The 25,062-nt window shown below is 37.7% G+C and overlaps 1 protein-coding gene across 1 annotated transcript in view; it reads right to left on the reverse strand.

Moving 5' to 3' along the window:
* Positions 1 to 25,062, reverse strand: part of dnah7 (dynein, axonemal, heavy chain 7) — a 134,453-nt gene that overhangs the window by 50,303 nt on the left and 59,088 nt on the right. Inside the window, exons 33-35 of the mRNA XM_056465310.1 lie at positions 7,595 to 7,771; positions 4,936 to 5,067; positions 1,894 to 2,115 (exon numbers count right to left, since the gene is read on the reverse strand). Coding sequence (XP_056321285.1) covers positions 1,894 to 2,115; positions 4,936 to 5,067; positions 7,595 to 7,771 — 531 coding nt within the window. The remainder of the gene's footprint in view (positions 1 to 1,893; positions 2,116 to 4,935; positions 5,068 to 7,594; positions 7,772 to 25,062) is intronic.

Raw genomic sequence — 25,062 nt, forward strand, 5'->3', positions numbered from 1 at the left:
GGATGAGGAGGGTGTGTTTCCTGAGCAGAGACTAGATTCGCTTATTAGTACTTCAAGACGAAAAATAGAAATAATCAAGTTCCCATGCCTCAAGCTCAAAGAATTAAGTGGCTGTTGTTACACTTTGTGTATATTGTAAACACAGAGCTAGCAAATGTGGCGTTTTTAATACAAAACCAGGCTGAATAATATAATGGTACAACTACTCTGCAGAAAGCCAGACTATATTGTATTATATATTATATTTTCTACTGACCCAATTTTAATACCATAGAACATTATATATATATGACAAATTATTAATTTAAATTCCATAAATGGTTAGTTCACCCAAAAATGAAAGTATGTAATTAATTACTCTCATTTAAGATATTTTAGAAAAAGTCTGAAAACTCCCTCATCCTCCATAGACAGCAACAATCCAGAAAAGGACCCAAAAACTATATATTAAAAATATTAAATATTCCATGTGACTGCGATGGTTACATTTTAAACATGAAGCCCACAGAACACTTTTGTGTGCAAAAAAAAAACTGCAAAAACAACTTCTTGTTAGCTTCTTTATCAGATTAAGGTGTACATTTACTGCTGTACGTGCTGCTGACTTTTATCACAATATGTCATACTGCCCATAGTTGGCACACACAAGAGAAAAGATAGAGTCGTATTTACAGTTTGGGTTTTTTTAACCCAGGCTCATTCTGAAAACGTACTTCTATCTACATTTCTGGAGACCATCAAATACATCCCAGGGGGTACGGTTTTTTTTGCAGTTTTTGTTTTCGCGAATCCACGAGAGGCCGCTGTTTATGCTTTTTGAGATCTCAAATTTCTCTCGCGAGTGCCATTCGTGCCTGCTGTTCTCTCGTAAATCCACCAGAGGCCGCTGTCGACTGACTGATTGATTGACTGAATGACTGTCTGACTGACCGATCAACTAACCCACCCTCCCCCTTCCCTAAACCCAACCAATAGTATTTTAAAAAGCACAGATTGACCTGCTCACCCCTTCTTTAAACCCAACTGACAAATTTAAAAAGCAATTCAGAAAAAGAAAAGCCCTCGTCTGATTTTTACCATGTTTTACCACATTCTCACTCTGTTATTTACATATTTATTTTATTTTTTGGCTTTTGTTTTTGTCTTACCCGCTTTCTGGAGCTGTTCTTCACCCAGCTCGAACCCCATCATTGTGGTAACTCTGCATCTCAAGTCCACCGATGTACATGGTGAGCTAACTGGACAAACTGGTAACAGCTGGAAAGCTGTCCATACGGAGGTATGCTGTCAGCTGGTAACCGTAAAAAGGAACGACGTCATACCGCCCCATAGTGTTCATTTAAAAAATGACATGCAGCCACACGTACTTCTGGCTACATAACTCACGATCTCCAGAATGTACATAGGGCTACGTTTTCAGAATGAGCTATGTTGTTTTTTCTTCCAGTTTTTTTTTTACCAATAACGTGACATTTTGATAATTTTCTAGGTTCCTTTTTTGGATGTTGAACACTGCTGTCTATTGAGGATGAAGGAGCTCTGGGATTTCATCTAAAACTTGTTTTTTAAAGATGAACAAAGGTGCCAGGGGATTGGAACAACACCAGAATGAGTAATTAATAACAGTATTTTATAATTTCTGACTTTTTTAAATAGTGTAACACAAATAAATTACTGAGGCATGCAAAAATGTGCCATTACGTGAGGGGTTAATGTCCGTTGGTATCTGCTGTTTGGTAATACAACCTGATAGGACATCAATCAAAAAGTAATTCATGTCAGCTACCTAATTATCTCCAAAAACAGTACGACAAGAAATAAACTTCCTAAAAGAGCCTCATCTGTTTCTTTCAACATATAAGCGTTCTGCTTTAGTGCGTTAAAAGACCTGACCTCTTTGAGGAAGCGGTACTCATAGAGCGTTCCCTCCGTGGGTAAAGGCACAGTCAGCTGCTTTGCGGGAGGCTCTACATGCTCCAGGATTCCATGGCGTGTGCGAGTCTCTTCACTTAGGCCACCTGCCAACATCTCTCTCACCAAACCATCAAACTTCACCCGTCCTTCCTCAGTGCAGCTGGCCCCGACTGACCACATGAGGCAGAATACAAAGATGCCCTATACAGTAAGAGAGAAAAACAACAACATGTTTTCATGTAACAGGAGAAGTCAAAGCCAGTGGCAGCTTTCTGACTAACAAACAGCTCAGTAACATCTTACTGTTGACCTCTGAGTGATCATATATTGAGTTTTCATAAATTACCTAAATCATTCCTTCCTGCATTGCTGTGTTTAATCACTACGGCCCACCGCTGACCTTTCCACGACTGCTAATTCAATCAATTATTCATAAATATTCTTTTGCAAATTCAATTGCACTTTTAGATCAATCTGCTGCAGCAATGACAATCAATACAAACACTGCCGCCATTGATTTGGGACAAAATGCTTTGTGCTCTTTAGGCGTAAATAAAAAAAAAAGAAAAGTTTGTGCAATACTCTGATGACCAGCTGAGAGAAAGCAAATAAAGTCTTTCCTATATGGGAGGAGATTTTCTAAGCATTGATCCTGTACCAGCTAATCAATGAGACTCGCCGTCTAGGTTGGCAGTTTTTGATCCACTGATATGATCTCCGTCTCAGAGGAGCAGGTGAAAAGATTATTAACTTTAGAGGAGAAATGCAGACAGCATTGAAAGACTTCAGACAGCACAAAAAAAGCTGCCTTCGGCTAAAGAGATGACCTTTCTGGGCAGTAAAGCTAAGATATTTGTACGAAGCAGTTATTATGACAAATATTTAGTGGAGCACAGTAACTGAAGATAACGTCACATAGTGAGGCCTGTGAGTGTGTTCACACTTGACAAGTTTGTTTCGATTAAAATGAACAACGTTTGCTATGGTAGTGTGGTTCATTTGAATAAGCAAGACTGCTGCCACCCGCACTCTGATGCATTTGATACATTCATTCGTTCAGTCATTTTCCTTCGGCTTAGTCTTTATTTCAAAGGTCGCCACAGCGGAATGTACCGCCAACTATACCGACATATGTTTTACGCAGTGGATGCCCTCCCAGCCACAACCCAGTACGGGGAAACTCCCATACACACTCATTTACACACACTCATACACTATGGACAATTTATTTTATTCAATTCACCTATAGCGCATGTCTTTGGACTGTATGGGAAACCGGAGCACCAGGAGGAAACCCGCACGAACAAGGGGAGAACATGCAAACTCCACACAGAAATGCCAACTGGCCCAGCCACGACTCGAACCAACAACCTTCTTGCTGTGAGGTGACAGTGCTAACCACTGAGCCACCGTACCACTCCGCATATGATACAACTGCGCAAAAAAAAATTATTTAGGTGAGATGTTTTGCGCACCATTTTTTAAGCACATTTCATGTATGGAATGAAGTCAGATTTATTAACTAAGCTATGTAAAAGTAACATCATTGAGTTTTTTTATGTTTACTTTTTTATGTTTGCTTTGTAATGCATTTCTTTAGTTACGTTTCTCTCTTGTTGTAAGTTTTATGCAAATGATGTCGCACTGAATTAAGCCTTTTGAACTAAATTATACAATACGGTTTCATTAGTTTATTTTATTTACTAACAAGAACTAATAATGTACATTACTTGTAAAGCATTTATTAACCATAGTTCAGCATTTACTAATGGATTATTCATTCATTCATTCATTCATTTTCTTTTCAGCTTAGTCCCTTTATTAATCTGGGGTCGCCAAAGCGAAATGAACCGCCAACTTATCCAGCACATGTTTTACACAGCTGCAACCCATCACTGGGAAACATCCATACACACTTATTCATACACATACACTACGGACAATTTAGCTTACCCAATTCACCTCCAACACATTTCTTTGGACTTTTGGGGGAAAACGATGCACCCAGAGGAAACCCACGCGAACGCGGGTAGAACATGCAAACTCCACACAGAAATGCCAACTGACCCAGCCGAAGCTCGAACCAGCGACCTTTTTGCTGTGAGGCGACAGCACTACCTACTGCGCCACCGCATCACCATTCTGAAAAATATCTAGTAAAATATTATTTACTGTCATCATGGCAAAGATAAAATAAATCAGTTATTAGAAATTATTTATTAAAACTATTATGTTTACAAATGTGTTGAAAAAAATCTTCCCTCTGTTAAACAGAAAAAAAATAAACAGGGGGATAAAAATTCAGGGGGCTAATAATTCTGACTTCAACTATATATATATATATATATATATATATATATATATATATATATATATATATATATATATATATATATATATATATATCATATCCTAAATATATATGTCATATCCTAGATGTAAAATATATGTCATAAAAGCTACACCTTTAGTAAACCAGTTCTAAAAGTATAAGTGTATTTTTTGTGGTGTGCAGATGAAAATAATCAAGACAACTGAACACAACCTTAGTCAGAACTGAGCAAACTAAACTTTAAATTTATTATCCATGACAGTCAATAAATCAGCTAAATGAAAAAATGCAATGTGAGATACATTATATCCTGTATATGACATCTCTAATTTGTATTTATAACCTTCTACACCCTCTCTATGGGTCAGATATATTAAATCAATTAATACATGTTGAAACTCTGGCATATAGAGATTAATCATAATTAGATAGAGCAGATTTGTACATTTTAGCAGTTAAAAATGCGAGTAGTGCCTATGCAAAATGCAGCTGATTTGTTGTGGATGATTGCTTGGAGAGTTGAATGTGGTTGCTCGGATGTTTTGTTTGGTCTAGCGAGCAGCTTGAGTGCAGACTCAGCAGAAATGCGGATCAATCTGAGCTACATAAAGAAAACTGCAAGCGTTGAGTGCATAAAGTGTCCAACATTTTACACTTTATCTCCTTCACACTTCCCTTCATCGCCTCACCTCAAGCCAGGAGCAGACATCTCTCTGGTCCATCCTCTTCATCTGGCTCTCATCTCCGAACTCATCCATCATACAGTCCATCAGATTCATCAGAGATTTCACCAGGCTCGTGTTGGATGTGGGCGATAATTCCTGAAAGCCCACACAAAACACACTCCATTAGTCTGGACTGAGAACCCGTGGCTAGATGGTTGGTGGTGTGCCATCATACTGGGCAAAACTATCTTAAAGGTACACAAGAAATGGTGTGATGTGAGGTAATTACATGAAAACTTGATAACTGATATACAAGTTATCAAGTTAATTTCAAAAAGACAAACAAGGCAACAAAGAAACGTAGCAGCTAAATGAGTGTCAAGAAAGCACTACTCTCTCTGACAAAAACTGTATTAAACAAAGTGCACTGTAAGCACTAAGAGACAAAACGGGACTGTCAAGAAAGTGGTATTTAAAAAAAGAAAGCACATAATTAGTGCTTTATCCCATTCTGAGCACAATGCATGCATGCGAGCATAAAAGAAGCCTTAATTGCAGAAGCCTGTGATTATTGGAAAAGGAAATTCAGTATGTAATGTCTACATAATTGAGACCAGGCAACAATTTCTTATTCCTTCCAGGCTCTAAAAGTAATAATAATGGTTCATACAAAAATGAATGGCTGTCTTTTCAGTAGTATCTGTGCATTTTTAATAACAAAAGGAAATCTCATGTTTTCTCTTCCAGTTTTTATTCCAACTCTTCCAGTTTTACCAGCATTTTAATAACACTGGGGGGAAAAGGCAAGGGAAAAAAAAGAAAAATCTCAGGTAGTTTAAGTTTTAAGACATAAAGGATCTTTAATGTGTCACTTATCATAATAAACCTCAAGTCTAAAAGGTCAACAGGACCTGACGTGAGATAAAGGAGTCTTCAGTAATCCTGAAGGGGTTTATTCATTCATTCAATCATTTTCTTTTCGGCTTAGTCCCTTTCTTAATCCAGGGTCGCCACAGCGTAATGAACCGCCAACTTATCCAGCACATGTTTTACACAGCGGATGCCCTTCCAGCTGCAACCCATCTCTTGGAAACATCCATACACACTCATTCACGCTCATACACTACGGACAATTTAGCCTACCCAATTCACCTGTACCGCATGTCTTTGGACTGTGGGGGAAACCGGAGCACCCGGAGGAAACCCACGCGAACGCAGGGAGAACAAGCAAACTCCACACAGAAACGCCAAATGACCCAGCTGAAGCTCGAACCAAAAGGGACTTATATAAGGGATGAAACAGGGATAAAACTGACATCTGGATCAAGATAATAGATCAAGTTTTTTATCTCCACACATGCGGTAACAACTAGCTGGATTTGTACTATCCCGGTAATTGCCCAGCTAATTTACACTAAAGTAATTTATTGGACATACCTGTATATTGACAAATAAAGCTGAAATATTTCATTAGCTCATTAAAAGCTTTCATGATGAAAACTGTTCATAGAGACATTGAGTGAGATTGAACTTACAATCTTACATGATTATTATTGTGACAATTATTAACTATTAATACTGAAGGCCTCTGACAACATAATCAGTAAAATCGATAACAGGGATTACAGTTGGCTGCACTTGCGTGTAACAAGAACATGACGACAGTGTTATTAGGGTGTTATAAAAAGTCAGAATGTCATAAACTCACTTTGTAACTCTCATTTGAAAAGTATGTTCTATGTAGTTTGAATGAAATCCAGACGTTGGGCTCTATTTTTATAATCTAGGTGCAAAGTCTAAAGCACATGGTACAAAAGCATTAAGAGCGTGCCCAAATCCACTTTTGCTATTTTAAGGATGGAAAAATACACTGTGCGCCCTAGCGCATGGTCTAACAGGGTTGTGCTTTTTCTCTTAATGAGTAATGGATGTGTTTTGAGGATAACGTGCATTAAACCAATTAGAGTCTCATCTCCCATTCCCTTTTAGAGTCAGTTGCGTCGCCCCAATAGCATTTGCTATTTACATGATGCACTTTGTAAGTGGAAAAACTGAATGCTTCACTAGCGAGAAAACAGTTAAACAGACCATCTGCAGCGTGAGGATAAGGAATGAGCCTCATCCATTCGACCTCTAAACTTTCTCTTTATTTCACTTTTGCTCTTTACTTTACTCCCTTACCTTCATGGATAAGTAAAAGATGTTGTATGCACTCCACTGAAGACATCCATTAGCCTACATATTTAATTTTGCTTGTTAAGCGTTTCAAAACTATTTCTAAACTCAGTTCTACTTTCCAGAAAACTAATAAAATGAGCAATAATAATGAAGTGTGGTCAAAAAAACAAATATCCAAACACACATCCTATTCTTATGCCCCATATGGTCCAAAACCCAACAAATCCTACCATACACGCCTTGCGCCTTATTGGCCAGGTGTATGATAGGGCCCAATGTCTCATTGCCATAAAAAAAATTCTCTCATCGCCTCAGGATTTTGTTCATCCATGTACTAAATAAAAATACATCTGGCTTAGCTTGAGAGATCAGGGGACTAAAATAATTTGCCAATGTTTTACAAAAGGCAACTCATAATTCAGTGTGTGCAGTTGTTGCTTTTGATATTAAAGATGCCTTTTAATTCAGTGGGAAAGCCCTAGCTTAATGTCTGCAGCCCAGTTACCTTAGTGCCTTTGCGGATGAGCTGAAGACAAGCAGGCAGCATGCGGTCGAAGAGGCCAGTAATGAGGTCTTTGTGCATGGAGCTCAAAGTGGACGGCACGGTGTTGAGCCAGGACAACATCACAGGACGCCATCCCAACATGTGAGGCTCCATGTAGATCATACCACACCGAGATACCTGCACAAAAATCAGCAAAATCCCAGCTTGATCAAGAATATATTTACTGATTTATTTTTTGGACTCTTACTAATGGTGCATTAGTTTTTGAATAACACAACATAAGTTAAAACAGCAATATTCATTCATTCATTTTCTTTTCAGCTTAGTCCCTTTATTAATAAGGGGTCGCCACAGTGGAATGAACCACCAACTTATCCAGCAGATGTTTTACACAGCGAATGACCATTTCTGCAACACAACACTGGGAAACACGCATACACTCTTGCATTCAAACTCATACACTACGGCCAATTTAGCTTATTCAATTTACCTATAGCGCATGTCTTTGGACTGTGGGGGAAACCGGAGCACCCGGAGGAAACCCACACGAACAAGCGGAGAACATGCAAACTCCACACAGAAATACCAACTGACCCAGCCAGAGCTCGAACCAGCAACCTTCTTGCTGTGAGGCGATCATGCTACCCACTGCACCACATTAGCTCAAAAACAGCAATATTGTGAAATATTGCTAAAAAAATTTAAATGTTGACGTGAAATGACATTTAATTTATTCATGAGATTATAAAGATGAATATTTAACATTACTTCTCTTAACATTATGCTTTTATACTTTATATTTACATACATATTATTGTCACAATCAACAGCGATCCAGGCTTGTAGACCGCTGGGAATCATTCACTTTCACTCAGGACTACAAATCTGTCAACATTTGGACTACAAATCCTGTCATGCACCACCCACTCACACCTGTTCCAGTTTTTTGCTGATTGCTAACACACTCAGCCTAAGCTGTTCAGAACTGATTACATGTTTTTAAAAACAGCACGGACACATACACACCAGTTGCTGAGTCTTGTTTATATGTTATTGTAAACTTTACGACGCATTTCTTTTCCCTTTCCTTGCCTTGTCGTGTTTGACCCTTGCTTTGTTTTGTTTGTTTTGTTTATGTTGTTAGCCACGCAGATCGACTATTGACCATTCTTCTGGATTTGCATTCTCTTTTAATAAATCCTGCATTCTGATCTGCACCTCCGGTGTCAGCATCCCTTCACATTACAATTATACTGTTTAGTGGTTTTATTGTGGAAGCCTTGAAACATTTATAAAGGTTTTTTTTAATAAATAGAAAGTTCAGCCTTTCTTTGAGGTAAAATTCTTGATGTAAAATTAATTTTATGCCTCATTGCTGAATAAAAGATTTAATTTATTTAAAAATTCATACTCAATTCAACTTTTAAACACAGTCGGAAATTTGACTCAATAGCGATACTGGCACGAATTCTTTTGAAAATATCAAAAAGTTTCACACAAGCAGCACTCATGACCACAGTAGCCCTCCAAAGGGTACGAAGTCTATATATTACTCAACCATCTGGAAAGGAGCAATAGTTCAAACAAACTCCATTTTATTCATCTGCGAGGCAGCTGTACTGGGTTACTCATAAAGATAAAGGTCTTCTGTGCTTAATAGTTTGATGAATAGTACCTCATCAAGGTTATGTGATGGAAACAGCTGTCGGATACCGGCTTCCACGGAAGGCCCATGTGAATGGGAGAGGTGTAAGTGAATTGCAAACTAGGCATTTATGCGCAGGTGTAAAGCCAGAGGAGACATCTGGGCCAAGCACGACCTCAAGAACATGTAAGCGTGTTCAAATGAATTCTCATTGAACTTTGGTCTAGTTTGCAGTAGGATGAGTCAAGCATTAATACATAAAAAGAAGAAGAGCACGAGAGGAATTGCTAGAGACAGATTTAAGCCAAAGGGAGATGGTTTATGCTTGTGCTATAGCCAGACCTCTTTCTGCTTCCGTCAAAACAAGACAAGATATTCACACGGATTTGATCTCTGTCTCACTCTTTCCCTCTGGCTCTATCTCCAGCGTCTACTTTGATCTGATCTGGTGGCCGTCACACACAACACAATCACACACACATACACACACTTTGATAGTCTCATATGCTTTCCTTATCCATAACACGCTCGTTTAATCTCTGTCATCATCAGCCATTCTTTTGAATCAGAGTCTTCTGCCCACACTGGGCCTGCAAAAGCCGGCATCCTCAATCATAAGAGCCTTTCCTCGGGCTGAGATGTGTGAGGCAGAAGCTCTGTCGGGTACAAAGCCATCTTAGGAGAAGACGCTGAGATAAATAGAGGGAGGAAATTGCGTTGGTGTTTCTGAAAGAAAGAAATTCAGTAGCAACATGCCATTATTCCATTCTTGAGTAGGATGGAATGGAGGGAGGGGGGAGGAGATGATGTGGGTGTATTATTGTGGCACTGCAAGTCAATTGGCAAGTCCCCATTTGACAGGTTTGCCGAATTACAACGACAATCCCATTTGATGGTCTACTTTTTTTCCCCCAAAGCAAAACATCAAAGGCAGTCTGAGAGATGTCTCCGCTGATAAAGATATAACAAAACGCTTTGGGAAATGTGAGGATATATTTTCATCAGATTTCGTCATATTTTTAGACTGTACTGTATTTAAAAAAGATAAATATTGTATGTGCACTGTAGGTTTGCCTTTGTAGGTGGCATATATTACAGGAATATATTAGGCTGCGTTCACACTGCGAGGCTTAGTGCTCAAATCTGATTTTTTTTCTCAGATCTGATTTTTTTTGCATAGCTGTTCACACTGCTGTTATAAATGTGGCCAGTATCAGATTTACAGTGTTAACAGATCATGGTCCAAAACTGACCCGCATGAGCAAAGGTACTACGCACAGAACAAAATGTGTATTTATGCACACAATGTGTGTACTGTATGAAGTGAATAAAGTCCGTTGTCAGGTCTGAGGTTAAAATTATATTATTTGTAGAGTCTGATAATTTCCTTTTGTTTTTTCTTGTTGACTCAACTTTTGAATACAGCTGCACTGATCTAAAATTATATATCAGCAACACAAAAACATTTGGTTGGGTTACAATAAGATTTTTTATTAGTTTTCTGGAGAGGTGAACTTCTCTGTAACAAAAGTTTTTAAGATGGGCCAACTGAACGTATTTTGTCTGCAGTACTGGAATGCCTGAAGTTGAGTGAACAAAAAAAATCTTTATTTCTTTTAGTTTTTTCTCATGTATTCAACATTTGTTTTCAACTTTAATTGATAGGACAGTAGAGAGTATAGACAGGAAAGCGTGGGGAAAGGGGAAGGACTGGCATAGGACCTTGAGGCAGAAATTGAACTAGGGGTCGCCATGAACACCGGAGAGTCATGTGTCGACCCACTAACCACTACGCCATTGGCGCCAACATGTACACAACTTTTGAAAACACCAGTTGTACTAACCTATAATGTCTGAAGTTGAATGAACAAAAAACTCTTTCGGAAATCGGTACTAAGAAATAATACATAACAAACTATCATAGTTCAATTGAAAAAACAGGAAGACATGCTTCATTTTTCACTGTTTGTCCTGTCATGTTTTGATCTTTGTCTTGTTTACCATTATTGTTGTTTTACGTCCTGTCCTGTTTCTAATTCTATGTTTAATAAATGTTTTGTTAACATTTGTCTCTGTTTTAGTTTTTTTGTCGTTGTTTTTTCTGATGTATTATTTCTTAGTGCCAATTTCCAAAACTGTTTGTTCACGTAACTTCAAACATTTTAGGTCAGTACTGTTTTCAAAAGTTGATTACTCGTTGGTGCCAATGGTGTGGTGGTTAGTGCGCAGACACATGGCACTCTGGTGTTCATGGTGACCTGAGTTCAATTCCTGCCTTGAGATCCTTCCCCTCTCTCCTATCCCCATGCTTACCTGTCTATACTCTCTACTTTCCTATCAATTAAAGGTGAAAAAAATGAGTACACAAGTTGTTCACTCAACTTCAGGCATTCCAGCTCTGCAGACAAAATATGTTCAGTTATCACAACTTAAAAAGTTTTGTTAGAGAGTATTAAATAATCTTATGTTCACCCAACTAAAGTGGCGCAGTGAGTAGCAAGATCGCCTCAAAGCAAGAAGGTCACTGGTTTGAGCCCCAGCTGGGTCAGTTGGCATTTCTGTGTTTAGTTTGCATGTTCCGTGTTCGTGTGGGTTTCCTCCGGGTGCTCTGTTTTCCCCCACAAGTCCAAAGACATGTGGTATAGGTGAATTGAATAAGCTAAATAGGCTGTAGTGTATGTGTGTGAAAGAGTGTGTAAGGGTGTTTCCCAGTGATGTGTTACGGCTGGAAGGGCATCCGGTACGTAAAACAAATGCTGGATAGGTTGGTGGTTCATTTCGCTGTGGTGACCCCTGATTAATAAAGGGACTAAGCCGAAAAGAAAATGAATGAATAACCCAACAAAATGTTTTTTGTATAACTGACAAATATATTTAGGTCAGTGCAGCTGATGTTTTCAAAAGTTGAGTGAACAAGAAAAAGCGAAAGGAAATAAGGATTATGTTTGTTTGCTTTTTGTTGTACTGATTTATACTGACTTTTGTTGTACCGCTTATAGTTTATTGTGATTCAATAAACCTATAGATTCCCTACAGGTTCCCACGTCTCAAATTCCCAAAATGCATTGCATAGAACTAGCATTTTATCTAGCATTCTACCCACATAAATAAGACACAGAGAAAAGGGTGTGTGAGGAATTATTTTACATAAATGAATCATTTAAATGAATTGGATAGAGGGAGAGAAATTGTGTGTTTGTGGATTACTTTTGTTTGTACAGTAGTGTCTCTTTAATAACAGCCTACTGATGCTGCAAATGTAATTACTTCAAAAGTCAATGTTTCCCCTTTGTTGATGAGAAAATATAATGTAGAGATTCAGAAGTGAAGCTCTTTTATTAATAAACTTCACAAGGCAAGTGTCTTCGCTGTTGAATATTTCTGTTTGTGCACAGTTCTGTCTGTGTACTGTGTGCTTCAGTGAAGACGCGTTAAATCTCAATACTAATTAATAACATTATTACTGCTTAAATAGTCATTAAACTGATGGAACTATCAGGTCCAAATCTGGTGCATCCACTATTTAAATACACACAGTTACCCAGTTAATGACAGATTAGTTAAAAACAAATATAGTGGAATAAAAAACAAAATCAGACGTTTAACTGGCTTCATTTATGCACTGCCTAAGGGACAATTTGTTAAAGAGGCTTTGGAACTAAATTTGACACAACATTACAAATTACCTCTTTAAAATGTCACTATAATCATAAGGTTTCCTGAATAACAAAATAATTGATTTAAATGGGTGGTCACACTGCACTTTCCATTCCATTGACATTTGACATTCCATTAACAGGCATGGAAATGCAGGACATCAGAAATGCAAGCTCAAGTAAACTTTGCTGTGAAAGATCAAGTTGTCTGAACTCTGACCTGTGAATTTGTACATACTTTTTCTCACTTAAAGAATAAATAATATTTAGTATGTGCAATAACCATCCTTCATTCTTTAGCCCCACTGTAAGGTGTTTCTCCATAAATCTATTAAATACTTTTAAAATTAGTTTGTAAGTGATTTTTTACTCATAATAACTACCAAAATGTTTTGAATTGAAGCATTCTGCACTATTTGTAAGCAGTGTAACATCTGCCATCTTACCGTGGCTGGCGAAGCCACCTCCAGGTCCATGGGCTCAAAGATAAGGCTCATCTGCGGGGACATTTGGATGATCTCTCCACTCATGAGACAAAGCTTCTTGTTGTCATCCAATACTGTGTTCATGTTCTCAATCCACACTGCATCAACAGGCCCATCAAAGATTAGCCACTTTCTGTCAGGACTCTGTTAGGAAGACAGCTGACAGTTAATTTAGACATCGAACAATCTAACCTCAACTTTGAAGTGTGCTAAATCTCAATAAAATGCATAGTATGTTGTATATACTGTACTTCCTGCTGTAGAACATTGAAAGAGAACCGTGTTTTTCAATTAATGTTAATTTTTCAGTTTAATAATTTTCTCATGAAAAATTCTTCAGTCAAAAAAAATGTATATATTAAAACTTAAACACCGTAAAATGAGTTTAACATATCACATGGTTGAAATGCTGCCATTGTTTTGACTTTCTTATTTCCCTTAAAACAGGAATTTCTTACTAAAATGGTCATAACTGTAAAAATCAAATATGAAAATGAGGCAAACATTTGGCAACTGCCTACTCTTATGTTGCGTTTTATCCCTAAATTACATCTATAAGAGGATCTAGTTTCTTCACCACTTTCTTACTGTATAACAGACAATGTTCTACCCTGTCCTGTTTAAATGTAAATATTTAAACTGTAAGCAAAAGAAACAAAGGTTTTAACTGTAATCTTTAGGAATGTGACTGAATGTATGACTATATGACTGAACTCTGAACACAATCTGAACAGTTTACAGTAAGATATATTCAATACAGTTTAATTTTAAGCACATATTTAGGTTTAATGTTACCATGGTAAAAAACAAATATAGGAGTTGCATGTCAGACAGCAGTGGTGTTTAAACTCAGCATTCATTGTTATTTATGTTTCAATCCTAAATAAAAGATGGGCGAATGGATGGATGAAGAAAAAGATGGATGGTTGAAAAGGTGGATGAACAAAAGTACAGACGGATGGAGGAATGGATGGATAGAAGCAGGTGTATAGATAAATTAACAAATGGAATGGACAGATGTATAAATGATCAAAGAGAAGGGTAAATAATGTACTTGTATGGATAAATGTATAAAGGAACAAACAGAAGGATAAATAATGTACATGGATGGGTGAATGAATGAAAGGAGAGAGGTATAACTGGATAAATGGAGGGAATGAGGGCTAAATGGAGAGATGGATTGATGAATGAATAAAAGGAGAGAGGTCTAGTTCTATATGTAAACAAATGAATAGATGCATAGATGTTTGCATGTATAAAGTAGATGGTTAAATGAAAGGATGACAGGAAGAGATAATAGAGGGGAAAGTAAAGCAGGGACAAATACTATGGGGATGAAAGGACATTGTTAAGGATTAAAAGTAAGGATGGTAGGGATGAGTGTATGTAAACAGATATATTTGGATAAAAAAGATGGATTTCTATATATAATAATAATAATTCCTTACATTTATATAGCACTTTTCTTTACACATTGGGGGGAATCTCTTCATCCACCACCAGTGTGCAGCATCCACCTGCCGCACACCACACACCAACTGATTGGTGGAGAGGAGACAGAGTGATGAAGCCAATTATGATATGGTGATGATTAGGAGGCCATGATGGACAGAATTGGGTTAAACCCCTACTCTTTTCGATGGACATCCTGTGATTTTTAATAACCACAGACATTCAGGACCTCAGTTTAATGTCTCATCTGAAAGACGGCGCTCACTGACTGTATAATGTCCCTATAACTATACTGGGGCATTGGGACCCACACAGTCCGCAGGTTGAGCGCCATATGCTTGCACCACTTCCGGCAGAAAAAAGCTTTCCCATGCAGTCTCCCATCCAGGTACAGACCAGGCACTGCCCTGCTTAGCTTCAGTGGGCAAGCATGTGAGAGTTGCAGAGAGCTAGCTGCCGGCTATATAGATAAATGAACAAATTCAATTCATGTTTATTTATATAGCGCTTTTACAATGTAGATTGTGCTAGAGCAGCTTAATATAGAAGTTCTAGTAAAGTCCAGATTTATGTATGGACAACAGTGTAGATGGATAGGTTACTGAATGGAAAGAGGGTGAATGGATGCATGATAGGAATAGGAGTAGAACTAGACAGAAGATTGAATAGAAGGAGGGGTGAACGGGTCGATAAATGGATGCATAATATGAAGAGGAAGAAAGTCTATGAACGGAAATAAGAATGAATGAAGGAATAAACCTTACTGATTAATAGAAGGAGAGAGGGACAGATGTAAACTATATGGAATAGTAACGGTACCTGGGAAATGGCGAATGCCCTATAGCTGACAGCCAAGATGCCATCTGAACACTCATGGGAGACGGGATCAAACTGGCCATACAGCTGGCCCATAGTGATAGACTTGGGGTTGATCACAGTGATTTGAACCCTGTTCTCCTCCATCAGATTCTGCACTCAGAAAAGGTTGAAAACAGTTGTATTTACTCTATGATACAATTCCAAACTTCCATTAAAACGTAGCAGCAATGTTTTCCAATTGTGCCTTATTAGCGATATGTATGAATGTTCTTCAGTGCAGTGATTTATAGCAGCACCATCACTAACTGTGTTGCCTGTTCTCTAGAAACACAAGAAATCACATTTTCTTCCACGAAAACATTTTGAAGCCTTTTTTAAGTGTTCTATTATGCAAAAAGAGCAGTTTGTATTGTGGTATTGTGATACAAATTCACATCCACTTGGAACTGCTTGAGTAATGTGGGGAGTGTTAGAGACTTTGGGAGTTCACATCCTCTGGGTACAAGAAAAAAATGCTTTTAAAGAGTCAATAAGTAGGATAAAGAACAAAAGTTTTGTAAAAAATATCTTATGTAACAGACGTACAATTTTGAATGCGAAAAATTCTACTCCCACTGTGACTATTTGTGCTGCAGCAGTTTCTGTGAACATTTACAGCACCTTCTCACAGATGTCATTCAGGGCTGCGGCGAGCAACACGGTAAGCAGACGTCTTCCCACCAAACGGCCTCTCCCACCAGCATGAAGCCGTGACGCACAATCATCATTTCATAGATCTGCAGGATCTTCTCAGCAAAGAAGTCAGTGACCTGCAGGTTCATCTTAGAGCTATTTCTTTTATAGCCTCAAGCAGCACGCTGTAATCTGGTTTGGAAGCTGATTCCTGGGAACAGATCGGAAGTGATGCCCCTGCACGGATTCACAATGATTGAAACGTTAGTGAATGTTAATTACACACTTTAATGAACACATTATTATTTGTGTTTATGCAGAATACTGATGTTGTACCTCAAATAATGGAAGGTCATGAGCCAGAAATTTCGGTAGGTTGACATCAATAATAGATCTCAGCAACAGAACATCTTCATTCTCCTCTGGAAACTTGAGCTGTGACATGGTTAAACACAGGGAGAGAAAGAGGTTTGACACTCAATAAAGGATCGCTTGTGCCGTCACTTTTCTGGGGTCTCCAGGGAAAGGCAGCATTCAGCCACATTGTCTTTGCTATTCTTTACCATCACAGTCATTTGCAACTCAGACCTGAGGGGTTTAGAGCATGCCTTTGATCTCCAAAAGTAATTTCAAGATGGCAAAAGAGTGCAGTCTCGGGTGTGATGGTGCAAAGATTGCTGTGAAAATGACACAGGCGTATTCATTTCTGAGAACAGCAGCGATGACACAAGCAGACGCTATTCAAATTGCAAAATGAGAAAAGCGAGTGGAGCTGTCAAGGTCAGGTTCTCTTCTGCTTATTTTAGTTGTGTGAGATTTTGTTGTTGTTGTTGTTGTTGTTGTTGTTTGATACTCCATGTTCCTCACTGTCACACACGGCAGACATATTAAGAAGAGTAATAATAGTGTACATATTGTAGAAAATACAAGCTGTCACTCCACTGAGGAATGTCCTAATCTACATGAAACATATTTGGTTTATTTAGGACAGTTAATGCATTTTACAAACAAATTTAACTTCATGAGGGTGACACTGTGGCTCAGTGGTTAGCACTGTCACCTCACAGCAAGAAGGTCACTGGTTCAAGTGCCAGCTTGCCCCATTATATAAACCCCTTAAGATTTCTGTGTGGAGTTTGCATGTTCTCTTCGTGTTTGCATGGGTTTCCTCCGGGTGCTCCAGTTTCCCCCACAGTCCAAAGACACGCGCTTTAGGTGAATTGAATAAACTTAATATGGCCATAGTGTATGTGTGTGAATGAGTGTGTATGAATGTTTCCCAGCACTGGGTGCAGCTGGAAGGGCATCTGCTGTGTAAACATATGCTGGATAAGTTGGCGGTTTATTCCACTGTGGCGGACCCCTGATGAATTAAGATAAAAGAAAGAAGCCAAAGGAAAATGAATAAATGAATGAATCTTCCATGATATTTTGAATGTAAATAGTTAAATCAAATGCACATTTCCTCCTAGTACAGACAGTATGTGCCATATAATAAGACCAAAGTGCTAAAACTCAAGTTCTTAAGTTTACAAGTAAGTGGAAAAACAAGGGAATAAAAAAGATATGGATTGCAACTTTAATTACCATTAATGTGAAGTATGAATGCCAAGTAAGACACTCAACACATGCTCCCAAAAAAGAAAGCCTGTCAATAAGATTTCATGGATTCTGTATTTTTATTTATTTTTAACAAAATATTAACAGTAAATTATTCCGGCCACAAACATAATGTAATGTAATTCTGATAAATCAGAGACTAAGCCGAAGGATAGTGAGTGAGCAAATTCTAATCTTCTGACAGCCCAAATCTCAACATCTCAGAATGAATACAGAGGGTTCATCACAAGATTGTAAACCATTGGTTAGCTAAAGAAGCCTTCACAGTTCTGGAAGATTAAGATAAATGTGTACCAAAGTAATGGGAAGAGAAGGGTTTGGAAAAGGAAAGAAACTGCTCATGATCCTAAGCAATGAAGCATGGTGGTAGTAGTGACATGGCGTGGGCATGTATGACTGTCAATAGAAAATAAATAGAATAGAAAAAACAGAAGTTTTAAGCATCACTTCATTTTCTCATACCATTTTCTTGTCTAGTGTTGATTTAAGATTTTTTTAAATATTTGAACTGGAAACGAGACAAAATGACTGAGTAAGTCACGCTTTTTCTGCAGTGCAGCTATATGACAACAGATTGAAAAATGAATAATCTAAAAAAAAGTGAGGTGAATAAAAACGTGTCTTTAGTCTTGCAATGCAAAATAACTATACACTGCTGCTTACTTCTGTTATTAACCTTTCTGCTTGCAGGTTTAAAGATTCTATCTGGAACCGGGAGTGAGTTTGTTAGGTGATCATTATTTTTAAAACGTTCACCCTTAATGTTTTCGTGGCGACGCATCATGTTTGTCATGTGACACACCGCAGCCACAATAGCGCTGCATGACAGATGTATCCCTTTTACTTAGTTTTTTTCCGTTTTAATTCAAAATCTCACATCATGTCATCAACTACCTGATATTCCAATTCACATAAACGTGTAAGTGATTGTGATCTATAAAGTGAGATGGGCGTCGCCATGTTGACTGCGGCCGAGCGTTTGATTCATTCATAAAAAGCAGAACACGCAGGATTCAGCACGTTAAATTCATTAGTACTACCAAAATGCATGCAAGTAAGTGGCTGGTGAACTTAAAGAATAGATTCAACTTATTTTTACTTTTACTTTGTGTATCTGATATAAATTAAACGCATCTGCAAATTATGAATGAATTGTTAGACTTTCTTGTGTGTTTTACAAACTCTAAATGTATGTTTTACTAGTACTTGTGTGTATTTACATGTCTAATTCATAAAATATAAGCATTAGGCGGTTTAAACCGCTGCATAATTGTGATGATATGACACGTCTTTCTCTGGCTCAGCACCAGCCAATGCACCAAAGCTCAGTTCGAATTTTTCAGTTGCCGCTTTAAGGGTAAACGAGCTAACGCTAATTTATCATGCTTGTCAAGCTGGATAATGAATACACATCAGCACAGAGACTTTACGGTCCTCAGTTCAAAACAGAACAAAAGTAGGATTCTGTAGTGATTAAGCTGCTGTTGAAATCCCTTCCTCCTCATCCCTGTCTATGAGGCGCCGAACTCTGTATCAGTGCGCGAGAGAGACCATGTTCATCTCTCCGCGCTTCAACTAAAGTGTATTTTTAAAAATCAACATCCCCCTTGTCGCACGACACAACGAATCAATTATATCAATTATGATTTATACGAATCATAAATTCATTGCCAAGGCTTTAAGTAATTGGTTTTTTAGCATTTAATCGATTCATTGTCCCTAGGTGTGAAATGCTGACAAAAGCAGCAGGATGAATCTAAAGTCTTTCAAGCAATATTTTCTGCTCATATTAAGCAAATACTTCCAGAACTCATTGGATGGTGCTTCACAGTGCAGAAGGAGAATGACCCAAAGCATACTGCAAAAGCAACCAAAGAGTTTTGAAGGGTAAGAAGTAGAATGTTATGCAATGGCCAAGTCAATCACCTAGCCTGAATCTAACTGAGCATGCATTTCACTAGCTGAAGTCAAGGCAAATGCCCCAAGAACAAGCAGGAACTGAAGATAGTTACTGTAGAGGCCTGGCAGAGCACCACCAGGAATGAAACCCGGTGTCAGGTGATGTCTATGCATTCCAGACTTCAGGCATTAACTGCAAAGGATTTTCAATATTAAAGAGTGAAAGTTTGATTTATGATTATCATTCTGTCAAATTACTTTTGGACCCTTAACAAGTGGGAGGCACATATGCAAACTGTTGCAATTCCTACAGCATTCACCTGTTTGGATGTAAATACCCTCAAATCAAAGCTGACAGTCTGCAGTTAAAGCACATCTTGTTCATTTCATTTCAAATCCATTGCGTTGGTGTATAAAGAATTGTGATGATGTCAAAATATTTATGGATCTAACTGTATTTCTAGACATTGAACATAAGTTATAATACAGATGTATGTATAGATGTTTTGATTCTAAAATGTCTCTAAAAAGTTGGTAGGAACATATGTACATTTGTACAGCCTAACTATTTTATATAAATCAATATTATTTGTTTTATTAATTATGTTGTGTTTAAGTTAAATTTTACTCATGCACAGTTATGTCTAAGAGGGCAACAGAAGCACAAATAATGCAGTCATGTACCTGGAAACACAAGATGATTCAGTAGCAATTGCTGTACATGAATTTGGTCAATAGCTGTTGGCATCACTCTTTTTTGTAGTTACAAGATGCCAAACTGCCACCATGGTTACTATGTCAACCATTGTTCAGATAGTAGGAGTGACTTCTTTATTTTGCACAGACACAGAGCAAGATTCACTCCTTCAAATAAATGCTGCTGCCACTTCTAAAACTTTGCAGGGAGTAAGCCAGCTGTGTGGATCTGACAGAGGAGATGGCTTTTATTCAGGTATCAGAGTACAGGGAAAGACAGTATTCATCTTGCTCTAGGCACATTATGTAAGCGCTGCAGTTGTTCTTTTTGACCTGTCTTCTCTGATGGCCTATGGCTGCACCACAACTCTCATTGTCTGACTTGTCAGTAGAGCTATGCGAGGATATTCCCTAAATGCGAACCTAGGGGAAATGAATGCATCAGTAATAAATCAAAGATCAAGGAATAAGCTCAGGTAGGGTGTATGAACATCAAAGTCACCGTGTTCTGGCCTTGCTTCAGTAGATTTGCTCATGTAGAAATGGTACTCGCCTCGACTGCCTGTCTAGCAATCAAATGAAATAATAGTATAACATGTCAACTGCAGTTTTCTATTGACATATTAATCTGAAACGGCAGCGTTTGAAGGAGTACTTTCTTACATTCACTCTTTTACACCTCAGAGATGACGAGATATAGAAAGAAAGAGAGAGAGAGAGAGTTGCACTGACTGTGGAGTCCAGAATCTTTAGGGTCACACAGGTTTTTAACGAAGTTCTCAGTTTCAATAGTTTGTGTTTTTCACAGATCTGCAATTCTCCGAGCTGCTGAATTGAGTGTGAACACTATTTATATTCAATGTCAGATTCATTTGGCTTTGATCCACGAGCGAAAAGTGGCGAGAGGGAGAGATGAGAGGAGAAGGAGCGTGCAATGGAAATTGAGATGAAGTGGAAATGTTTCACTCCTCTGACCCTCGGTAACTCCGTGCTGATAACAGTGGCAGGAGAGGAGGAACTGAGCCAACTGCAGTTGGAGTCATTCAGAATTGCTTTAACAAGTTTATGAAGCGCTCAGAAACGGTTGGCCTCAGCAGAAGCCGGAAAAGTCAAACATATAGCTGCTCCATGAAATGAGATGTTAAATCAAACAACAAAGGCCTTCACATTCAAGAGAGAAGTCTATCTGATTCTTCAAGTTGCCTCATTATGAATTCAGCCAATAGATGTTGCAAATAAAAGGCCCTGATCTGAAATGCAATGGTAAACACTTCAGAGGGACTTTTCACATTTGATCTAGTTAACCCAGGATCATTCTAAACCCCGGGTAAACAGAATTCTTTCTTATCCTAATTCACGCTTTACAATGTTCCTTTATGCAGGTTTAACAATTAATCCTAGGTATTCATATACTGACATTCAAAGCCTGGGTTAACATTCTTATTTACATATTATTGGGTCAGGTCATTGACTGAATGACTACTCTGTGCAACGTGTTTGACATTTTTATACATTACAGACTTTACTAAACTGTAAGACAATAGAATGTCTTTGCTCACTCCATTTCAGGTGTTTTCCATCCTCATTTTTTCATTTGACCTTTTCCATTTGATTGCTTAATAACTGTGTATACATGCACTGATTTTGGAAACTGTAAAGCACAGTGTTATACAACTGGCTTACGGTTTGCAAGCATCTAGGCATAACTTTATAACACTAGATCGTTTCAAGTTGCACATAGCGGGCCACACAGTTTACTAAGTCTTCTCTTGTTCTAAGCCTGTCATTCTTTCTTCTGTAGAACACAAAAGAAGATATTTTGAAGAATGTTTGTAGAAAGAAATTGGTATCCATTGACTTCTGTCGTATTTTTTTCATTTTATGGAAGTCCATGGCTATCATTTAGTGACATACTTCAAAATATCTTTTAATACATTGTTTCTCAACTGGTGGGTTTACAACCCAAATGTGAATCACAGAACAGTTTTTAGTGTGTCGTGAAGTGGAGTGAAAGGCTGTGAAACGTGAAAGCTTCCTGTCAGATGCAATTCATGTGCATGAGAACAACACATTGGGCTCTATTTTAATGATCTAGGCGCAAAGTCTAAAGCGAATGGTGCAAAGCATTAAGGGTGTATCCAAATCTACTTTTGCTATTTTATTATATTTTAATTATAGAAAAACAGTTTAACAGGCCATCTGTGCGAGGATAAAGAACGAGTCTCCATCATTTGGCCTCATTACTTTCTTTCTCTCTTTACTTGTACTCTTTACTTTACTTCTTTACCTTTGTGAATAGGGAAACAGTGTTTTCCAGTGTTACAGTGTTACATATTTAATTCGTTTGTTAAGCACAAAGATTGTTTCAAAACTATTTCTAAATTCAGTTCTAATTTCCAGCAAACGAATATAATGAACAATAATAACAAAGTGTGTGAAGAGTATATACAAACACACATACTATTCTTATGCCCCATATAGTGATGCATACAGTACGTCTCCAAACCCCAACAGGTGGACAAACCTAAACTTTTTTTATTAGAACAAAAATAATTATGCATATAATAAATATTACTGATAATATTAATATTATACAACTGCAAATGTCATGAATAAACTGAAAAAAGACCCCTAACATGAAGAAGGCATGGAGGTAGTGTGTGTTTTTTTTTATATCTATGTAGTAATAATAATAACAATTTTGTAATAATAATTTTTGTAACATGTTAATCCCTTATTTTATATGTAAAGATATTTGTGTATTGCTGTACATCCTGTGTGTATTAAGCATTTGGACCTGCATAGGCGCATAACTAACATGCTCTGCGCTGGACTTTAGACCAGCTTTTACTTGGTCAATGGTGTAGTCTATTTCAGTTTCTCAAAATAGCAACACACCAACAATGCGCCTTTTGAGCATATTATAAAATGAGCATATTAACTCATGGCCCTAATTCTTACACAGCTACTGGCAGTGTCTTGAGTGTCTTACTTACTTGACAATACATTTCCGAGATTTTCTTAGCAATTGTCACAATCTGATTGTCCTTAATTAATGACTAATTAATATGCACATAATATAATTATTTCACGTCAAATTTGAATTGATTGACAACCCTACTCTAAATATATGCCTGACTGTTGAGTCAGATGTGATAAAAATAGCAGTGAAACACTCACCAGAATATAGACGCTCTTGCCAGTCCCCGTGGGGCCAACAAAGACGGTGGGCTTCTGATGAGTGATGAGCAGCTTCATGAGAGCATTGTAGCGTACAGTGTTCTCCGTGGGCACAATTATTTCGTTGAACTGCATATCTTTGGGAATGGGGGGGAAAGCCTTCAGCTCCTCAGTCCACAATTCCCATCTGCCTGGACCCTGTAAGTGTATCATTGCTCATGTAAACCGTTTTAAATTAAAACAATTCCAGTAAATCGTCTTGTTAGCTTTTTGTTTCATGCTTTGTTTTGCTGTCCTTCAGAGCTGTCTCAAACTACAGTATGTATTAACGCCCCATTGTTTCCAATTCCACCATCACGACACCTTCTGTAATTTCTTCATGATGCATTCTTTGTAGAAGCCTATATGCACCACAAAAGAATTATGAGCTTGTTCATGGTCTTGTCTGTTCATAAAAAAGGCTTTTATCTAGAGCAGAAAAATGTAAGCAATGGATAATCCATTTCTTCTCTAATAAATGACATTTTCAGCATTTAATGAGGCATGAAATTGGCAAATTAGTCCAGGTTATGCCTGAAGTTTTATTACACAGAGATAAAGCTTGTGATTTATAACAAATAATAAGACAGATTACCTCATTCAGGATGAGGAGGGTGTGTTTCCTGAGCAGAGACTAGATTCGCTTATTAGTACTTCAAGACGAAAAATAGAATAATCAAGTTCCCATGCCTCAAGCTCAAAGAATTAAGTGGCTGTTGTTACACTTTGTGTATATTGTAAACACAGAGCTAGCAAATGTGGCGTTTTTAATACAAAACCAGGCTGAATAATATAATGTACAACTACTCTGCAGAAAGCCAGACTATATTGTATTATATATTATATTTTCTACTGACCCAATTTTAATACCATAGAACATTATATATATATGACAAATTATTAATTTAAATTCCATAAATGGTTAGTTCACCCAAAAATGAAAGTATGTAATTAATTACTCTCATTTAAGATATTTTAGAAAAAGTCTGAAAACTCCCTCATCCTCCATAGACAGCAACAATCCAGAAAAGGACCCAAAAACTATATATTAAAAATATTAAATATTCCATGTGACTGCGATGGTTACATTTTAAACATGAAGCCCACAGAACACTTTTGTGTGCAAAAAAAAAACTGCAAAAACAACTTCTTGTTAGCTTCTTTATCAGATTAAGGTGTACATTTACTGCTGTACGTGCTGCTGACTTTTATCACAATATGTCATACTGCCCATAGTTGGCACACACAAGAGAAAAGATAGAGTCGTATTTACAGTTTGGGTTTTTTTAACCCAGGCTCATTCTG

Source organism: Danio aesculapii, chromosome 9 (assembly GCF_903798145.1).
Source record: "Danio aesculapii chromosome 9, fDanAes4.1, whole genome shotgun sequence".
NCBI classification, from domain to species: Eukaryota; Metazoa; Chordata; class Actinopteri; order Cypriniformes; family Danionidae; genus Danio; species Danio aesculapii.